This window comes from Heliangelus exortis, chromosome 9, assembly GCF_036169615.1.
Source record: "Heliangelus exortis chromosome 9, bHelExo1.hap1, whole genome shotgun sequence".
Lineage (NCBI taxonomy): Eukaryota > Metazoa > Chordata > Aves > Apodiformes > Trochilidae > Heliangelus > Heliangelus exortis.
The window spans coordinates 9233881-9254308 of NC_092430.1; the positions used below are offsets into that span (position 1 = coordinate 9233881).

The window sequence follows — 20428 nt, forward strand, 5'->3', positions numbered from 1 at the left end:
GTGGCTGGAAAGCTGCCAGGCAGAAAAGGAGCTGGGGGTTCTAATTGACATGGGGATGAATATGAGCCAGCAGTGTGCCTGGGTGGCTAAGAAAGCCAGGGGCATCCTGGCTTGTATCAGAAATTGTGTGGCCAGCAGAAATAGGGAAGTGGCTGTCCCCCTGTACTCAGCACTGGTGAAGCTGCACCTTGAGTATTGTGTTCAGTTTTAGCCACTGAATGTAAAAGAGATATTGAGATGCTGGAGTGAGAGCAGAGGAGGGAAACGAAGGTGGTGAACGGCCTGGAAAATAAATCTTATGAAGGATTGAGGGAGCTGGGACTATTTGAGCAAGTTTGAGGAAGAGGAGGCTGAGGGGAGACCTCATGGCTCTCTGTAACTACCAGAAAGGACATTGTAGAGGGGTTGGTGCTGGTCTCTTCTCAGAAGTAATCACCAATAGAAAAAGAGGGAATGGGTTCAAGCTGCAAGAGGGTAGGTTTAGACTGGACATGAGGAAAAAAGAATTCACAGAAAGAGTGGTCAGACACTGGAATAGGCTGTGCAGGGAGGTGGTCAGTCAGACCGTTAGCCAGTCAGTTAGACCGTCAGTCTGCCAGTCCGTCAGTCAGCCCGTCAGCCCATCCGTCAGCCAGTCAGACCGTCAGTCAGTCAGCCCGTCCCTCCGTCAGACCGTCAGTCAGTCAGTCAGACCGTCCGTCAGTCAGCCCGCCACCCAATGCCACGCTCAGTCTCCGTCGCAGGGCTCGCTGCAGCGGGCCCGCCGCTGTCCCCTCCTGCGGGCGGTGCGGCGCCTGCGCGCAGCGGGCAGGGCGGAAGGCGGGGCCGTGCCCGGGGACGGCGGCGGCGGGGCGGCAGCCGCGCATGCGTGGTGGCGGCGGGCTGGCGGGACCTAGCGGGGCTTCCGCGGCGGCCGATTCGCTGGGCTCCGGGCCGCGGCGCTCCGCCCCCTCCTCCCCCTTACCCCTCCTCTTCCCCCGCCGCCTTCCCCACTTCTCTCCTCCCCTGCTCTCCGCCCCGCTCCCCGCCATGAGGCCGTGCCCGCCGGCGGCGGCAGCGGCGCGCGCGTGAGGGCGCCGCCGTGAGCTGCTGCGTCCGCCAAGATGGCGTGTGTGCTGGAGGCGCCGCTCCGCATGAGCGTCCTCTCGGTGAGTGCCGCCGCAACACACACCCCTCTCCCCCCCCCCGCACCCACTCCGCCGCCGGGGTCCGGTCCGGCCCGGCCTGACCTTGGCCTTGTCGGGGGGCTGAGGTGTGCGGAAGCCCCCGGCACCTGCCGGGCCTCTTTGTGTGGTGGCGAGTGGCTCGGTAGCGGGCCCGGCGGGGGGCTGATGCGGGCGGTGGGTGCGGACAGGGTGCTCGGTGCCTTGTCCTCTCCCCGTGGCTGCAACTTCTCCCCGGAGGGGCTTTTCTCCTCTCGTCTGCAGGGAGCCCGTTTCCCGGTTTTGTCCCAGGCGCCTGCTCTGCGCGGCGTGGTGTCACCTGATGACGCCTGCCCTGCCCTGCCCTGCCCTGCCCTCCCCGGCCGCCCTCCCGCACGTGTGTTGGGTCCCTCCGCACCTCCCGCCCCGCACCGGCAGGCTCCATGGCGGGGGTTTTTAGCCGTACGAATATAACCCCGGCGGAGAGCCAGCCGGCTGCCCGCAGAGGGATGGGGGCCGGCGGCTGTTTTTGTGGTGGTGGCGGCGAAAGGCCGCTCCGCTGGTGAGAGGGCTCCGGGGCTGTCGCCACAAGGCTACGGCTGCGGCTGCAGAGAGGCGGTGCGGGGCTTGGGGTTGCGGGAAGGCCTCCGGCCGCCGCCTCCCCGCTCCTGCGGGAAGGCTGAAGAGAGCCCCCAGGGCTGGTGGCCAAGACCTGCTGCTCCGCAGGGCGAAATGCGAAGGGTTTAAACGGCCTGAAAAAGCCGAGGTTTTGGGCTTTGTCTCTCTGCTATTATTATTATTTTTTCCCTTTGGAATCTCTTCCTAGGTAAAAGAAGCGGGAAACTGATGATGTTGATGAGTTCTTTAATTTTGGGTGCTACCTGAAAAACTTGTTTGCCTGGATACGAATGCCCTTCTGCTACCTATGGCAAACCTCTGGTAGTTGATAGGGTGAAAGGCAAGAGATACTAGAAACAGAAAGCAGGGGGATCTCCCAAGCCCAGAAGTCTTACAGAGAAATACATAGATGAAATCTACTGGTTTTTTTTTTTAAAAAAAAAAAAAACCAACAAAACTGTCTTTTGTTACATGGGGGAAGTTTAGCTCTAGAATTTATCTACTTTAATCCAACAGTATTTGTAGAGACAAAGGAGTCTTGCGGCCTCTAGATGACTCTTCTCTCAGAGTTACACGAGATCAACAGAGAAGTGCTTCTGACATCTGGGTGGGGAAGCTGGAGCAAATTCAGCCCTAGAGAAGATACTTGGAAAAGCAAGGAAGAGTATTCAGCTCCCTTACAGCTTATTTCAAGGAAAACTTGAAAGAAATGGGAAAAGACAAATAAAAAAAATTGAGCTGGCAAAAAAGGGTAGGAAAAAAAAAAGGAAAAGAAAAGTGAAATAATGGAAATATACCCTGGCACGTGTTCGTGAGAACCTGGAGGGAAAATTCCCTTCCCACCCTTGTTTTTTGGAATGCTTTACTTCTGCAGCTTTGGATCTTCTCAAAGGGAATAGCAAATTGTTGGTGCATAAATGTTTAGCTTACAAGCATGGTCCTCTGTTGCTGAGAAGAAGAGTTCACGTTGTCTTACAAAGTAGCAATGGGCATGTTACAGCCAATGCTGTGCTGCTGTCCCTGCCCAGGCTCCCAGCACATGGGAGAACCATCTCTAAAATGTCTAGATGTGTTATGATAAAGTAAGTTACAGAAAAATGTCTTGATAGGAGTTTCCTTATTCTTGAGAGCTTCTTCATGGGTGTGTTGCTGGAGGAGCATTAAACTGCTCTTAGAAACCTTTTCTTTCTGGAATTTGCTTGGTTTTCTTTTTTTCTGTGTCGTAGTTAAGCGTAATAAAACTGGAGTTCAAGGCAGTGCTGATAACTCAAGCAGGCCTATTTGTGTGCCCTGTTTTTAAACAGCACTCTTAATTTGCTTTGAGTTACAACATGTTATTGACATGAAGTACAGTATCCTCTGTAAATCATACATCAACATGGGTTTAATTCTTTGCATGGATGTTGCCCAGTGGGGACATACTGCACATGTAAATAAGATTCTGTAGGTTTGCTGCTGTTTTGCCTGATATGTTTTGTAGACTTGCTGCTGCATTAGCCATTCCTGTTTGTCTGCCATTATATGGGTTGATGTAAACTATTACAATTCTTTTTTTCGTTTTTTTCTCTCCACAGGAGGTAACGGCAAGTAGCCGCCACTATGTTGATAGATTATTCGACCTTGATCCCCAGAAAGTCCTGCAAGGTGTCATGTAAGTCATCTGAAACACACTTGGGCTGTCACTTGTGCCTAGGCTAGGTCTGTTGAATTCCACTGGAGCTGGATGTCAAGGGCAGGAAGTTCTTCCTATCTTTTTTTTTTTTTTTTTTATTTTTTAGAAATCTACCCCATGGACATGGGAGTATTATTTTAGCAGACTATCCCTCCATAGTGCATATGGTTCATGGTGCAGCCTCCCAGTTGCCAGAAATGAGGTTAAACATTCTGAGAGCTGTCAAAATTTTGTTTTTATACATTTCTCCCTTTTGCTCCTTTCCCAGGTCTGTTGAGACTCTCTTATCTTATTCCGCTGCCAAGTCAGTGTACCTGCCTCTTACTTTTTCTGCTGCTGCCATGCCTGAGTGTTGTCTTTTTATTTTTTTTTTAATGCATGGCTTCTATCTCACTGATGGGAACTGTGAGCTGAGAGAAAATGCACATAAATTAATTTGGATGCAAATTGTATTTCAGTACTTCTGTTGCTTACCAGTGATAAGAAGTAATGACTGAAAGAGTGAGTAGAAGCCTACCCTGCTGAATAGGTGGCAAAACTGATGCAGAGATCTTGTTGTTTTCTTGCTGTCCTTGGGCTATAGATTCTCCATTATAACCACACAGCAAGATGGCAAGCAGGTCCTTGCCCAGCTCTGATTTTTGGTGGTGAAGTCAGACCTTTCAGGCTTATCAGCAGCTTGCTAGCTGTGGCTATCCAACAAAACACCAGAAGACATTGAAGTGGATAAAAAAAAACCCAGAATTTGTTTGTATTGCCTAGGACAATTTGAGGTGTCTTCCAGTAATAGATGAAAAAAAATTATTCCAGAAGGTTTCCCAGGGGCAACATACTAGAACTAGTGACCCTTCAAAATATGTGAAAAATACAACATTAGTAAAACTGTCCTGGAAATTAATTGGTTGAAACACCCCTTTACCTGTGTAAAAACTTCTGGTATACCACCATAACTATGTACAGCTTTTTAGCTCTTCCCTGTAGAAGTGTCTGGTTTTGCTTCCCTGCCTTGGCTGCCTTAGTCCTCTACTTGTAAGGGCTGGTGTGATGGTCCCAGGAGCAAGGATGTCTCATCCTGTGTCCAAGTGGGTTGACTGAGCCCCTTTTTTCTCCTTGGCAGATGCTCTGAGCCCTGGGTGGTGCTCCCTCCCTGCTCTGCTTTCTTTTCAAAGGACTGGAACCCGCAACCCTTGGTAATCCCTTCCCTACCTTTTGAGGTGTTATTTGTATCTTGTGAAGTATAACTGATTTCCCAGAAACAAAAGTTTTCAGCCCTATCTTTGTCTCAGCTAACATCTGAAATTCATCATCTTGTTCATGGACATCAGTGGATTCTATGCTGAGATGCACTTCCTGTATTTAAAGACAAGAAAAAAACCCACAATTTATTTCACACTAGCTTTCAAAGGGCAAATTTGGGTGATAAACCATATTTGTGATGCTCTGGTTAAAATCCTAATTCTGACAGTGTGCCTTTCCTGACATTGAGCAAACCCTGTGTGTTAGATGTGTTGGTTTCCAAATGTTGGTAGATGGGGGTCCAGCAGTCTAATGTAGAAAAATGTGTCTATAAAAATAGAATTCAGATTAGTCTATATATATTAAAACTTTGTCAGCCCAAGATTCTCCTTGAGCAGAAAAATACTGCTTGCCCTTCTTCCTTTGACTTCAGGGTATCTGAAGAGGTATTGAAGTTGGAATGAACTGATACTTGGGGTGGAGTAGGAGGAGATGAAAGTTCTAGCAGAACCATCTGTGAGAAGCTTTCCCAGATTTTCTCCGTGCTTTGTTGTAAACCTTTGGTTCCTAAAATGTGCTGGTTTTTTGCCTGCATCCTGGCTGAAAGTACTGATGACCTAGATTTTTATTTTGATTGATGGAACCCTATGAACATCAAGGATCAGAAAATAGGCTGTCTTAGTAGGCTTTGTTTCTGCAGATTCTCTGCTGTTACAATAGGCTTGTTCTGTATGTGCTATTAAAGATGTTTGAATGAATAACTTGGCTTTGGGGCTTTTTTTAATTGCATCCTTGTAATTTTAATGAAAACCAACTTCTGACTGAGGTTTGATAAAGGTAAAAGATAGCTATAAATGCTTTTTGAACTTGAAAAGCGTGCCAGTCCAGTTGTCATCTTACAGCTTGAGAAAGCTTTTAATTACGTGTTATGAAAGTATTTAAATGATCAAATCTTTTCCTTTCTTTCCCATGAATTGTCAGAGAGGTTGTGTTCAAAATCTTTTTGTCTAGGCAGGAGCTTTTTCCTTTTTCTCTTCATGGAAGAACTGAGAAACCATTTCCCTTTTGTCCAGTGCTGCTGTATGAAGTTCTACTGTTCTTACTTCAAAATACCAACTTTCCTGTGGAACCATTGTTAATATAAGTTCTGTCATGTTCATCTAGGGACTGGTAGTAGGCAGGGAGAGGAGAATTCTGTGTACCTGCCAGTAAACCATGAGTTTCAGCTCAGGATTTGAAATGTTGAGATTCTCACAAGGGTGGGTACTTATTAGCTTTTCCTGTACCTGGTACATAAGGTGTGCCAGGCCCATATCTTCATCCCCACATCTGGCTTGCAGCATATGTATTTATGTTTGCTGTCTTTGGAAATGAGCAAGCTTAGTAACAGTAGTTTCCTTCTGTAGACATAAACTCCCCATTGTTGCCCTGCTTACATGCATGGGAGGTCCTACAGGTTTGCTTTGTGTCTGCTTCTGTGCTCTTCTAAACCTTTAATCTTCCACATACAGTTCAGATTTTCTGAAATGCTGCATTGTGCAAGGTCAGCATTAATGTCAGGTACACAGCTATCAACCACATTTAGTGTTTACAAGGCATAGACTCCCTCAAACAGACATTGTAGGGGATGAAATCCTGTTCTTCCCAGAATTTTCTTAAATATTTTGCTGTTAATGGCAGGGGAGCAGAACATAGCTTTGTAAATTTCTGCATTGTTGTAAGAGCTTTATTTGTTCCAAGATCTTGCTATAACATCATCCTGTGCTTTGCAGCCTGATAGTGTTTTTGGGTTTTTCTTTTTTTTTTTTTTTTAACAACTCTGGATGATGATTCTTAGGCTATTGCTTGCTTTTCACCTACTTTTAAGCCCAGGACCACATTATTCAGCTTCAAGGGTGATACCTATTGCTGTCGTGTAATTTATTGCTGGGTGGGGGCTTCTTTGAGAGACATTTTGCCCTGCTTACCTTTAGCCTGATGTCTTCAAAGAGGCAATCTATCATTTTAGAGAGTGCTATGTAATTCCATCTCAAGGGCTAGATTTGAAAGGAGTGTTCTTTCTGACAGATCTGGCCAACTCAGGGTCCCAACTGTTTCTCATCAGGCTCTTCCTCAGCAGTCAATGTCAGCTTGTAAGGCTTGTGAATTATCATCTTTGTGGTGCACTGAGAATTCCTCTGCTACTGTTGTTTCTGTCCTTTATGGATTCACTTAGCTGGATTCAGCCAGCTGGAGTTACTAGACAAGCATTTTTCAAACCTGTGTAAGCATTTTATTTCTCAGGAAGGTGGAAAAAACATTGTATAGAAATGGCACAGGGTACTGAAGAACCCATTTCAAAGTCTAACAGGATCTTACTTTTTTCCTGGGAGCATGTCCAGTGCTCTGGTGGGAACACTGGTGCATATCTATTCCATATATTTAATCTGAGTTATACATGTGTTCCACACAGAATGATTTTGATTGAGAATTGATTTTGATGAGGAAAGTGTAACAGCTGGCAGATGGGAAATAATTTGCAGAACTTGGAAGCTGAACATTTGTTTTTTAGGATCCCTGCAGACTTAGACTGCCAGTGCCGCAGTGGTCAGTGGTTATGCTCAGGGTTTTGAAGACTCTAAAACTGACATTTTGGTCCAACCCAGATGTAATTTGGCTCACCTTTGCAGTAGGTTCTTGGACGAAAAGTTATGTGTTAAATGGATGAAAAGTATGTGTTAAAATCTCCTCTGTGGGACTGAACTGGTATTGCATTTGACTGAGGATGCTTTGTACTGCTTGCTGGTTTTTCTCTCCTTCAAACAGAAGATACCAGAAGGTAGTCACAAACCAGAACAAAAACCCCACCTCTTTTAAGTAGTGCCATTGCTTTCATGAATCCTATCTTGCATCTTCTTTGTGGTTGGTTGCTTTGAAATTAATTGGTAACACCTCCAATGGTTCATGGTTGTTACATCCAACTTTTGTCATTTATATATTCTTGGATTTGAAAAAAACGCTCCAGGCAAGTGTTCAGATGAGTGTGTAATAGTGTGCTGTGTTTCTCAGCTGTGGCAATTGGAGTGAGAGTATCAGTGCAGTGTTCCACACATGCCTGCAGGGAAAGCTGTGTGAAAAGGAGTGGGAAGTGAAGAAATGCCCATCTCATCTCTAATGGAGCAATAGGTACCCCCTTCAGACAGTTCTGAAGAGGCTACTTCTGCCTCTTCTTCTTTGTGTCCAATTAAACAAACCTTCACTAAGACTAAATAACTAAATAATGGACAGCACTTGGCAATAGCATTTTTGGTCTTTCTGTGGGCACTTGGGAACCTAAGTTCTCTGCAGGAGCCATGCTTTGTTCTTTGCGTATTCCCTGGCTTCAGTTTTTACCAGAATGGACCTGTGGAAACAGAACAGTCCTTAGAGGGTTGTTCCAGTTCTCCTTGGTCTCTGTACATTGTCCAGGTGGATTCTGTAGTCTCATGGGCTTTTACTTTTTAGTAAATGCATATTGTTCCAAATGCAATTTGGGGACTTTCAGGTCTGATTGCCTAGGAAATACAATTTTTTGAAGAGTTTTTGTGCAGTGTCATTCATGTGTTGAGGGAAGAAGCTCTTGAATCTCTTCTGTTTAAATGTTATGAACTGCAGGGTAGGGTTTGTGTTTTGGAAATGGAAATCTGACAGAAATCTCAGCAGGTTCAGGTGATGCTGAGAGGGTGCTGGGAGTACTACTCTGTTGATTTCTCCCTTTCAAGAGGGAAAGGTGAGGAATCTGATAGCTCCACAGGCTTTTCAGAGAGGTAGAAGTTGAAATTGAGAGGCCTCCAACATCGCTTGAGAATTCAGTGCTCTGTGAAGGAAGATTTTTTTCAACAGAATGGGTTTTGTAGAGTCAGAGAGAAGAAGAGTGTAGATACAAAGGAAGAGAGGAAGATGCAACAGGAAGGATGTTCCTGCCACAGAAACTCTCCCTTTGGTGCTGCCTTTGGAGTGCAGCAAAAGGTACAAATGCAAAGTGCTCTTTTTTACAAGCAGATTGGCTTCCTGGAAGAGAAGACAAAATGAGGAAGGAGAAACAGTCCTCATGGTCTTTTGGGGTGTTTGTGTGGGGTGTTACTGGGGCTGAACCAGAGGCTGGGGCTGCCACAAGATCTGCAGTGCTGCCCAGTTTGTTTCCTAATATTTGGAATTAGGTTTTTTTTTTGGTTCTAGGCTGCCAGTTCAGATTTATTGGAATCAGCATCTAAAAAAAGGTAATTTACTAACTTTCCAAAAGGAGCTCATTTTCAGTTTGCAGTATGGACCTGTGTTCTTCCAGGCCGGCCCTCTGTAAAAGGTTGACATTTCTAAGAACATTCAAAGGACAGAACTCTGTTTACCAGACAGTTTGTTATTTCAGTATGTATGCTGTGTTACTGGTGCTGAATTGGTAATTTCAATGTGTTGAGCTTTTATATTTCTCCTTTGGGAATTGTGAAGTAGGAGGAAGATCAGCTTGTAAAGTTACTTGCTAGAACATACTACAAATATTTGCTGTCTGAAATGCCCAGTAGCTCCCCCATATATAGAATGAAAGAATTGATTTGGATATAGGTAAATTATGGAGATTCTGTCCTGGTGAGCACTTCCTAACACCCATTTGAAAAATGGAAATTTAGCCATGACTAAAGTATATGGAGGCCAGGGCATCACCTAAGCTGATGATTATTCAGAGGTAAAAATCAGAGGCTGTGCTTTCATGTTGGAAAGACTGCTGATTATTCTAAACTCATGGATAGTAGCTGTGTCAGATTAACAGGTTTTGGTGATTCTTTGGTGATTGCTGGCCTGAGCTGACCTGGGCAGTGTCATACAATATTATGAGCTTACATCTGAGAATAGCTAAGTGAGTGCTGGAAGTCCATTTTAAGGTATTTTCCTGTACTGAATGCAGCGTAAGAGTTCTCTATGTGAATGGCTTGTGGTGGACAGCATTCCTGTGATAATGATGGTGGACTTAAAATGGGACAGTGGACAAAATTAATTTGAAAATGAGACATTGAAAATGGTGCTAGGAAAACAGTATTACAGGATGCCTCTTCACTTCATGACATTTCATTTAATTTTTGAAAATGGAAATTTAGCCACTGAGGGGTGTGCTGCTAAATCCTGAAGGCACAACTTCATCCTGGCAGAGGAAGTGTCCTTGGGAGGAGATACAGACATTAAAAAGAAATAAGTAGCACAGTTACTTCTGCTTGGTTTGGGTCCTTTCATGTGAAACAACGGTGGTGAAGGCTTTCTTGTTTTTGTTTTTCTTTTTTTTTTTTCCTGTGGTTTGGCTGTTTTGGGGTGGCTGCAAGTATTTTTCTGACCTGGGATCCCAGAACAGGAGATCTCTGAGCCTGAGAGTTCTGCTGAACTGCAGCTGTTTTCCCCACACATCTCTTTAGGTAAATCCTTGCACTTTAGACCTGTTTTATTTAAATAGCTGTGACTAATGTTGAAATCAAAATGCTGGTAATAGAGAGCTCTAGGTTATGGCTTGAATGGTTTGGGGTTTTTTTGTTTGCTTAATACAAGTTAGCAAAGCCCCTACCCTTCACTGACTTCAAGCATTTTAAACTTGAGCTACATCATTCTTAAGGTTGAGTGGGCAATTTTTATATTGATTGTATTGATTAGTGATCTCATGCAACTCGTAACACAATTTCCAGGCTCAGTGCAAAGGATGAAACAATCAAACATGCTTGGGAGGGAGGATGGAGAAGTAGCATCTCCTTTTTTTTTGTCAGCCAGCCTGGAGATTTGAAAGGAAATTGAGTTGAAACTGCTGCCAAAGATGTAGAGAGCTGAAGTTGGTGAACTTTGTATAGAAGACTAGACAGGCATTAGCTCTTCTGTGGAAACACAGGTTTTACATGAGAGGTTTCTTCACTCTGTCACACACAGAAAGCAAAGCTCAGGTTAGGAATAAGGTGTCATAATTTCTAACTACAGGTATGGCTCACTGAAATCACTTACTTCTATGTTTGGTAGACTTTCCTTGGCAAGAAAACTTAAGGTAAGTTGCCCCTCCAAGGAGGGTGCTTCAGATACGAGTGAGCATTTTCTGTAACACTGGGATATGGAAAAGTTGGATTACATGACTGCTGCTAGCATTCTGTATGTTAAATTCTACTGTTCTGCACTGCTGTAATTACAGCCATGTGCTGTTTTTCTACAGCACTTTGATTTTATGCAGTGTCTGAGAGCACAGAATTAAGACTGGGAATAACTGTGGCTTTAGGGTTTCCTGGTTGAAATACTGAATTGGTTTACTTTGCACTGTATGTTAAGTGTGTAACAGTTTCTAAGTGTTAGAACTCAAACAAGTTGAATAAGAGTCTCTGTATGCTTTGCTCTTCCCTGTAAAATAATCGTTTTTCTTTGCACAAGCTTCTATTTTTTGTATGGGATTAGAAATCTTGACAGTTTTCTTCCCAGCCTGATGATTAACCTTAAAAATAAGCTGATTTATGATTTTTGTGGTTTGCTTGAGTTGGCAGGAGTTTTTAACATCTTATTCTCTTGGTTAGACCTGTAGTCATGTTAGTACAAACAGGGTCTCTACTAAAGGAGTAGAAAGCAACTCCCATGTCAAATAACTAACAGAATTCAAGCTGTAGTAGTGTCCAGATTAGAAATTTATTCTGTCAAAATAATGATGGACTGATTCTAAGATGCAAAATTTGGCATTCATTTTTGTTCATTGTTTTGCATCTGTCCATGAAAATGGGGAAGTGGGAAGAAGGGAGAGGAGGCAAAAGCTACAGAACACATAATAGTCAAAACTTGAATTCCACACTTGGTTTCTGACTGGAGTCCAGCCAGTCCAGGTACCATTTGCTTCTCTCATACTGACACTTAGAAGCTCTCCTGACACTTAGAGGTTGGGGCAGTTTTTTTTGGGCTGTGTCCTTCCATCAGCTACCAGTGCCTCAGCTTTTTAGATATTTGCATTCTGAATCTTTGAAACCCTTTTCAGAGTGATGCTTTGCGTCACTCTATTGTTTGTCATTTTGATCAGGCTGGGGTAGATAAATCTGGCCTGACAGGACATTGTTCTGGGTACTTCCTCTGCCTGCCTCATTCTCTTGGAATCTCTTGTCACTGTTTCATACTAAAAGTGAAAGCCTTGGCTTGAAACTGTGACTACTTTTTCCTCTGTGATTGTTCATCTTGTATTTGATATCTTTGTCTAGAAACCTCCTAAATGTGGCTCTTTAGGCTGTTTTGAAAAGATGTAAGATGAGAAAGTATTACACAGGCTATTTATTTCCTCTTCTGTGTAGTTCCTGTTGCTGCTTCCTCATCAAGTCACTGCAGTTTGTTCCAAGAACTTTTGTGTTGCTTTGCTGGAAAGTGGCAAAGGAAAGCTCCAGGGCTTGCTATCAGAGTGTAGAAGTTTCTTATTTGATTTTATTTGATTGACTGGATTCGAAAGTGGAGATAAAACCAAATTTTAGACAGAGGAGCCTGTGTATCCCTGTTCCTTTGCAATCCATGATTTGTTTTGCAGAGGAGGTGCAGGTGTTGGGGCTTGCTAGGAATGCTTTAGAGATCTGTTTTTTCCCAGCAGAGAAATTGGCTCACACTGGTTCAGAAAACTGCACACTCCTCACTCCTGGACACTTCTGGTGTTCTTGTGAGAGGACTCCCAAGCTTGGAAACAACTTCATGAAGATCTTGAGCTTCAGTAATTTCTGCTTAGAGCAAAGTTCAACAGCTGGAGTTGCTTCTGCAATAATAATTGACATTGGCAGGATAGAATGGTAATTTTCTTGTGCCTTAGACATTTGCTACTATTAATTTTTACTGGCTAGAAATCATTAAAGCTTAGGCCATATTTTACTCACATCTTATTATACTTAATATTACTTCTTGCTTATATGAAGTGGGCTAGATCTGGTGCTTTTACACAATTGCACATTAAGCATCAGAATGAAAACATTAACATCAAACAAAATTGGCAGATTAGTTCCTATTGTAACTCTTGTTGAACTGCTTGGATGGAAGTGTTCTTGGAGTTTTTTGTGCTCCTGAAATATTTTATTTTAAACACTCCTACTGTGCTAATACACTTGCAAAACTAGTATGCATTGCATTTTATTTGTAGCTGATTAATTGAGCTGATTGCTTCTGGGTTACTGTGTTCCAAAAGACTGCTAGAGGTGATAAACCTCACTTGATATTTTTTTCCCCTTTTCTAGAGTTTGTCAGAAGAAAATTCTGTCTGGTTTTCCAGTCCCTAGTTAGTTTCATAACTAAAACTGAGTGGTCACAGGATTGAACTGCTGAAACTAAATTCTTTAGGAAGCAATATGGGATGGAGAAAGCTGGTTTAGCACTTCAGGATGCAGTATTTCTGAGCACTTAGCTGGGGTCTCTTTGCCATATTTTATTGTTGGCAGCCTGTATTATCCTGCTTCAAAGTTTTTTCCCATTACTGCAATATAGTAGTTAACTTAAGCATAAAGGTCAGCTCTTACATTTTAAATGTATCCGTTAAAATTACTGTAATTCAGGTTATTTTGTTAAATGCCTTTGAATTTAGCTTGAATCTAAACTTTTAAGATTTAATACGCAGGATATATATAAAAACAACCATCCTTTAAGGCATCTTAAAACCTCTGTCATATGAAGGCCTCCTGGTTTGTCTTTTGGCTCAATAGAAGGCTGCCTGTATGAGGCTTGAGAACCCAGGTGGTTCTGGACTATACCAGGTCCATGGGCAAGATCTGCAATTCCTTCTGGAGCTGTTCAGGCTGTGCTGTTGCTGGAGAGCTTGGGCCTGATGGTGGAAAACCAATGGATCTGCTGGATCACCATGGGCCAGTTCATCTTTTGAAGTCCTCATCGCTTTGTAATTGTGGTTTTGCTGCTGTTTTCTTCTTCCTCATTTCAAGGGCTCCTTTTCACAAGAGGAAATGGTAGGAATTTGCAAGACACTTGGAAGTAAAGTTGGGTTATCCAGCTTTGGACTAAAATTTGTGAGGTTTTTTTTTGCTACCTCCTGTAGAAGATAGTGATCTTTCCTGCTCTTTCTTCATGGATGAATCTTACGTCAGCTTGGATCTGAAATCTATCGAGCTCCAACTTGTTGGAGATGTTTTCAAACAAGGGAGTTGCCCTCAAATTTTCCAAGGTTCATGATTCACAAAGGACCTGGCAGACTAGGACAGCACATGGTACTTCTTTATATCTTAAGGAGATTAGCTTCCTGATCAGGAAAATCTCTTTAAAATGTAATGTGTAATCACATAATTATTTCTCATAGTAAATGAAAAAAAAAGTCTACTACTATTGAGCATTGTATTATGACATTTTAAGGATATTCTTGGTTTCCATAGGCACTCATGTACCCAATTGGAAGAGACGTGGGTGGCACAGAACTTGGGAGTGCCAATGTATAATGCACACAAACATGGTGATCTCTCCCGGGTCCTATTTCTGACAGATTTTGGTCACCTTACTAATTTGAAGGTATTTTTCATATGTTTGTAAGTTGAAGTGGTCACATGTACATGTGTTGGAATTGTTAGAAATCTGTCTTCTGATATTTCTTGTCTGTCTGCCATGACTTTTCTGAAGATCTTTATGAACTCGGATGGAGAAACTCATCTGAATGCTTTACAGATAAAGACTGACCTTACTAAGCCTGAATTTGAGTTATGGAACTTGGCCATCTTTCTGCCTGTTCTGCAAGGGTCTCTACATCAAATTCTGTTAGACAGTACTTAATACATATTAAATGGTTAGAAGGTTAGCAAGCCATTCTGTTGTGGAGTTAGTGGAGGTGTCAGAAAACCTTTTAGTTGGGGGAGTTTTTTTGTTTTGTTTTGTTTTTAAGCACAAAACGTGTAAAGTCACCTGAACAGTGTTAAAATGTCACTGAAATCTGTTTGTTAATTCTTCAGACTGCTTGGCAGGTGCCTTCTCTTTAGCTTCTCAAGATCCTTAGTAATGATGCAGCCTTTCCCATGACTGGGAGAGCTGGTGCCTAAGGGTTCAGGAAGAAGTTGCCTTTCTAGAAGTCCTGGAGTGGCCTGAGCAGTTGAGTACCTGAACCTAGCACATCTGTTGGGACAGTTTCCATTCCTTTGAGACATCTGATCATTGCTTCTACCACTCTTTTGGACTGACTCATGTATTTTACAGACCTGTGAAAAGGACCAGGATACTTTGACATCATGCATTCAGCATGGAAACCACTGAAGTACTGTTTCTGGCTTGAGTGAAACCTTCAAGTCCATTCCTTAAATTTCCTTGGGCTTTCAGCCTAGTTTGTCTTTTGACCTTGTTCTTTTTCCTCTATATCCTGTCCTGGGATGTAAAGTTACCAGACTTCCAGAAGATACAACAGAAAGGTCCAACATTTTCTGCTGATGCTCAGCTGTGTAGAACTGTGTGCTGGGTAGGCAGATTCCTGGCAAGTAATGGCCCAGTTGGCAAGGCAAGTGGTTTCCTGACTCTGCCTGTGTTAAGAGATACCCAGAACTGCAGCTCAGCCACTTCTAGAGCTGCTCCTTTGTTGGATCTCCAAGATCACCAAGTCAACTGGAGAAGTTAGCCTCCAGCTCCTTAAAATTCCTCCAGCACTCTTCTGTGGTCAGGTAACTGTGTCCAACAGGGGAGTGAGTCATGGGAAGAAATACTTGACAATTAACAGGCAATTAACTTTTACTAATTGAGGTTTATACAGATTTTGTTTATGCCAGTCCAGATATTAACTGCCCTGGCTAGGACATTTTTTAGAACTGCTTTGAAGTGAGTTTAGCACTTGGGACAGTCTGCCTTTTGCAGCAGCGTTTGCACGTTCAGTGGGTACATAAGGACCACGTAGTGTTTAGGTGGGACAGGGTGGATCTTAAAGAACAGGGCTACCCTAAAGCTCTTAAAAAATTCAGAGAGCAGGTGAAGGAGTGATATAGTGGCAAGAAAATTTGCCAACTTAAAGCAGCCACCACAGCATCCTGATTATTTGAATGGATTGTGGGCTTAGATAGCAAGTGGTTAATGCATCAGTTTTGCAACTACAAACACAGTGACCAATCTAGTTGTGTTTTTCATTGAGAAAGAATTGACTGAATTTGGACTGGTTTTGTTCTTCTGAAGGTCCCTACAGCTAGAAAGTTTCCTACAAGAATGGCATCTTGATTTCCTGAATCTGGTCATAGGTTGCTTATTTGCTTTCAGATTCTCTGTTCATGTATGTTCACTGTGATCATACAAAGGAAAAAGAAAATCTTAAAAAGGTAGTGGTGGATTTTAGGATACAGCATCAGTTTTCTGAACAACAGGGTTGCAAACCATACTTTCATAGGACTCAGTATGTGCAACCGGTGTCCTCTTCTGCAAAGGGTTCAGTTGTGCCTTTACCGTAGCATGAATGCCTTGAAATGATTTAACTTGGCAGTAACTCTCAGGCAGGAAAATGCATTTTTTCCCACTTTATTCCTGAGATTTTGACATACAGATGTGCAGGTGTCTTGCTGAAATTGCCAAAAGGAAGCCTGTGGTGAAGAGGAGAGAGACAGCCTGGTCTCTGGAGACTAGTGGTTGTTCCTTGTTCCTTTTATATGCTTTTTTTTTTTTTTTTTTTCCCCAGCTTTTTTTCCTGCACCCAGTAGAATACTCAGTTACTGCTTTAAATTACCAATATCTGCTTTCCCAACCAGTAGCTTGTTTTTCTTTTAGCAGTCTAGTGAATATATGAACACAAAGAGCCCGTCTACCTAGTTTTCCTCACCCATGAGACTTTTTCATGTCTGGCGTGCATGTGAGAGAGTTTGGGTTTTGCTTACTTGCATAAGCTGGGATGTAATGGAATCCCAGAGCTGTGGGGCATTTATCTGTGGGCTGTGGAAACTGTGCCCTGGAGCACTTCTCAGTCCTGTAGGTACAGCATGGACATGTGGAAGCCTACCTGATAAACCTTCATGAAAATAATAAATTCTATAGATTAAGCCCTTAGTACCTCAGCATAATTTACCAGGGTTTGTTTTTCTTTCTGGATTTACAGAGATATGAAAAATGCTGTAATTGGAAACAACAAACAAAAAGCCAACTTGATTGTTTTGGGAGCAGTTCCAAGGTATGTCCTTTGCTACTCTCCTTTTCACTGATTCACAACAGGTCGGGAATAATGATACTGAGATCACAGGCACTTTTTTGTTTTAACTGCAATTGTAGTTGACTGCATACTTTCTTTAATGTAATTGAGAGAGACTTGAAATAATCTGTTTAACTCCTGTATTACAGAACAGGCTGTTGAGAAATGCTTTTAATTTGGAATTGGATAGAATTCTCTAAAGTAGACTTGGTGATTATTAGACTACATCAGTTAGGAATGAAGTCCAGTTTTTGACACTGATGATATTAATGATGGATGAAAATGGTTGTATCTTAATCCTGTTCAGCCAATTACCTGAATTTCACAAGTGCAAATGTATAAGGTTACATTAAAAATACAATGTAAAACTATTAGAGAACATCTGAGAATTTGCTTGTCTTCTCCACCTGCTTCAGGGGATAAAAACCCATTGATCCTACTTTATTGCTGAGCTACTGTTAACATTTTCTGAATCCTGGTTCCACTAGTACAAATTTAACAGGTAACTTTAGCTACTGAATTGCTCACTACAGCTTTCATTTCACCGGTCTTCTTCTCCAGCTTTCTTTCAGCTACAGTTTGCAGCAATGGAGAGGGAAAATACTGATGCATCACTTGTGCTAGCTGTGTGGGACCCACCTGTGGTTCTTTTGCTTCACTTACAGCTAGGTCCCAAAGCATCCTGCTTGAGAAAGCCTCTGGCTTGTCAAAAAGGGGATATCTTCTCATTTGCAGACTGAGATTGTGTCAAGGCTAGCCATTTAAATTCTCTAGGGATTAGCTGTGAGGAAACACTCTCTACCAGACCTGCTGAGTTAACTTCCATTTTAACCAAATATAAACAGGTGAAGACTTAACGTGAGATTAAAAGATCAAAGTGGGCACGTGTAAAGTTTAAACCATTTTTTTCAGCAACAGGTCCTATGGGATTCTTCTGACTACTGTTGATTCTTGTGGTTCACATTTTAAAAGCAACAGGACAGCTCCAATTTTCAGATCTGGAATTGGCCTGTTCTTAAATTTTTGTAGGACTTCATGTTTCTTCGACTATCCTGCTTTCTGCTGTTACTTGTTCTGTTCCCAGTGATGAAAATCCAGAAGGTTTTGTTCTGTTGTTAATGCCCCCTGGCTGTCCAAGTAAATTACATGGTTAACATGTAACTACAAATAAATGACTGGGTTTGGAAAAGTCTTAAAAGGTAAACTATGACACTTGTCCTTATTTCAGTACAAGTTGTCCTCAGGTGACAGGGAATCTAATGGCAATCTACTGCCACAGGGTAGAGGTCTAGATGAAGGTACACTGGCTGAGTTATTGTGAGAAAAGGTGATTTTCATGGACTACAACTTAGGTGGTATCATCTATCCCCAAGAAACTTTCTGAAGACTTCAGAATTTCTTCAAAGTGTTGCAGAGGGGACTTGAATAGACAGTTGAGCATTTGGATTAGAGCTCTCCTGTTCTTTCTGACAAGGTGCTGGGACTTGATTGGCTTTTTTGACATGCCAGGTTCATGGACTGGCTGCTGAAGCTGTTGTAGTACAGGGACCTTTGTCTGCAAAGTCAAACCTTTCCCTCAGTCAGAATAGGAGTAAGCAAGCCAGCATGCTTTATTCTAAGTCTTTCTTTTCACAGTTACATTGCAGACTGCCTGCAGAAGTTGATTCTTTTCTCTAATGGAATGGGGGTTTCTGGGGGTTCTGCAGCTGCTGCTTTGTCCTGTGGTTCTACTTATTGTTTACTGCTTTCTTGCTTCTCTTTTCTCCAAGTATTCCTCCAGCAAGCTTTCAGGAGAGACCCTTCAGCCCCAAAGATCCCCTTCTGATTTCTGCCACTTAGTAGAAAAGAAGCCACAATATTTCAGTATTAAAACAGACTCATAGGATGTTTGGAAACAAGTCTAGGAAGGATCTTTTGGTTTTTAAATTGGGTCAAAAGCTATTGGTAGGTATGAAGTATCCCTATTATTTTAAACTACTAGACTGCTGCTTAGTTGGAAAGGAATGCCAGGTTCTTTGGAGGTCTCCATACAGAAAGAAAATGCTTGGGAAGAAAGGTTGAATCACTGTCACTCTTAGGCCTGTGGCCTCCTGAATCTAGGAGCTCAGTGGTGTCATCTTCAGAAAAGGAGACATATTTGTACCTTAAATGAAATATTGTTGTCCCTTTGAAGTTCAGTCTTAACCTACTGTCACTTCTTGACTGCTTTTTCTGAAAAAGATACTAAGGAAAACAAAGTTGATTGAAGAAAGCTTGCAGAATTGCCATGTCTGGAGCTAAGCAGTGTTAAAAACTGCACAAGTGTATATACAAATGTAGCCCTAGATGTTCAGAATATAAAAATAAGAATATAAATCCAGCCTGTGTGCGATTAGGTTTCTTGAAATAATTTTCTTTACCTCTTCCTCTCTACAGAATTAGAGCTATCTTTCTACATTCTCCTGCCATGCTGGCCTCAGAAACCTCTGGTCAGAGCTGAAGAAATTTTACTTTTTGCAACTATTACCTTTTAGTAGCAGTCTCAGAAAACAATTTCTGAAGTTCAGGGAGGAAAAAAAGGTGTTCTAATGCCACAATACTAACTTTTTTAAGTGGCAGGCCAAGTTAAACCAAAAGTTTAGCCTTGCCTAGAAAATGGTCAGCTGCTTGTACTGTCCCTTCTATTCTAGTAATTTTTTTTCCTTCTAATGAGAATGGGGAAGTCCAATTATTGGCGTGCTCATTCACTTGATGGTTTCAGAAGAACACGTACTGCAGTTCTTGTGCCTGGCAATTTCAGACACTTCTTCAGAGTCCAAGTGCAGTATTTGAAGCTTTTTGTCAGTCTCTTTTACCCCCTCTGTCTCAGGGAAATGACTGAGTGTTTGGTTCAAGTGTAAATTGTTCTTTTTTCAGTTACCTTGATAGGACTTCTGACTTAACAAAACAAGTTTCAGTGTTTATTCCAGTTCTTTACTGGGCCTGTCTACCCTCTGATATATTTCCTCTCTTCCTTCATCTGGTGGCTGGCAGAGGGTAGAAAAGGCAATGTTGAATTCCAGTCATTAGAGAGAAAATCTTCCTGTGTGTTGTGGTTACCTTTTTAAAGGTGAACTTACCTGAATCTGGTTATTGCTTATCTAATCATAACTTCATATAGTTAAATTTCAGTCATTTATTAGGGATCCTTTTCATCTGCTGGTTTTGTTGGTTTTGGGTTGTTTTTTTTTTAAATTTTTTTTGGAACACATTTCAAATGACATGTAGAATAGCAGATGAACTCTTACTCACCCCATCATTTGAAGTTCTGCAAAGCATTCTGTTAGGTTCTCTGTGGAAATAAAAACTAGTAGGAATTTTTTTGGGCATTAACTTGTTCCTAGGGCTGTGAACACACCAACATGGACAGCCATAAAATTTAATGTTTCAATCTATTGTGAAACTTAAATAAATTCCTTCAGTCTTTTAGAGTTTACCCAAAAAGTAAGACTGCTGCTTTGATAACTGAGAAACCTCCTAATAATATGTGAAGGTATCTGTATTAATGTGGAAGGTTCTGTTACATCCAAAAGTCTGTCAGCTACGAAAAAGAATTTTTATAGCCAATGAACACAAGAAAAATATCTGTAAAGAAGATGCTGCATGCAGTATTGGCTGGAAAAT

At 42.2% G+C, this 20428-nt stretch overlaps 1 protein-coding gene across 4 annotated transcripts in view; it reads left to right on the forward strand.

Annotated features, from left to right (window-relative positions):
- Positions 1-985: 985 nt before the first annotated feature.
- ARMC8 (armadillo repeat containing 8) overlaps positions 986-20428 on the forward strand; it is a 52148-nt gene continuing 32705 nt past the window's right edge. Inside the window, exons 1-3 of one of the 4 annotated variants that reach the window (XM_071751995.1) lie at positions 986-1148; positions 3335-3411; positions 16697-16768. In XM_071751995.1, the coding sequence (XP_071608096.1) occupies positions 1104-1148; positions 3335-3411; positions 16697-16768 (194 nt within the window). In that variant the 5' untranslated portion in view covers positions 986-1103. Of the gene's footprint in view, positions 1149-3334; positions 3412-4549; positions 4623-16696; positions 16769-20428 lie in introns of those variants that run through there. The other 3 variants (XM_071751996.1, XM_071751998.1, XM_071751997.1) reach the window with 3 other exon arrangements.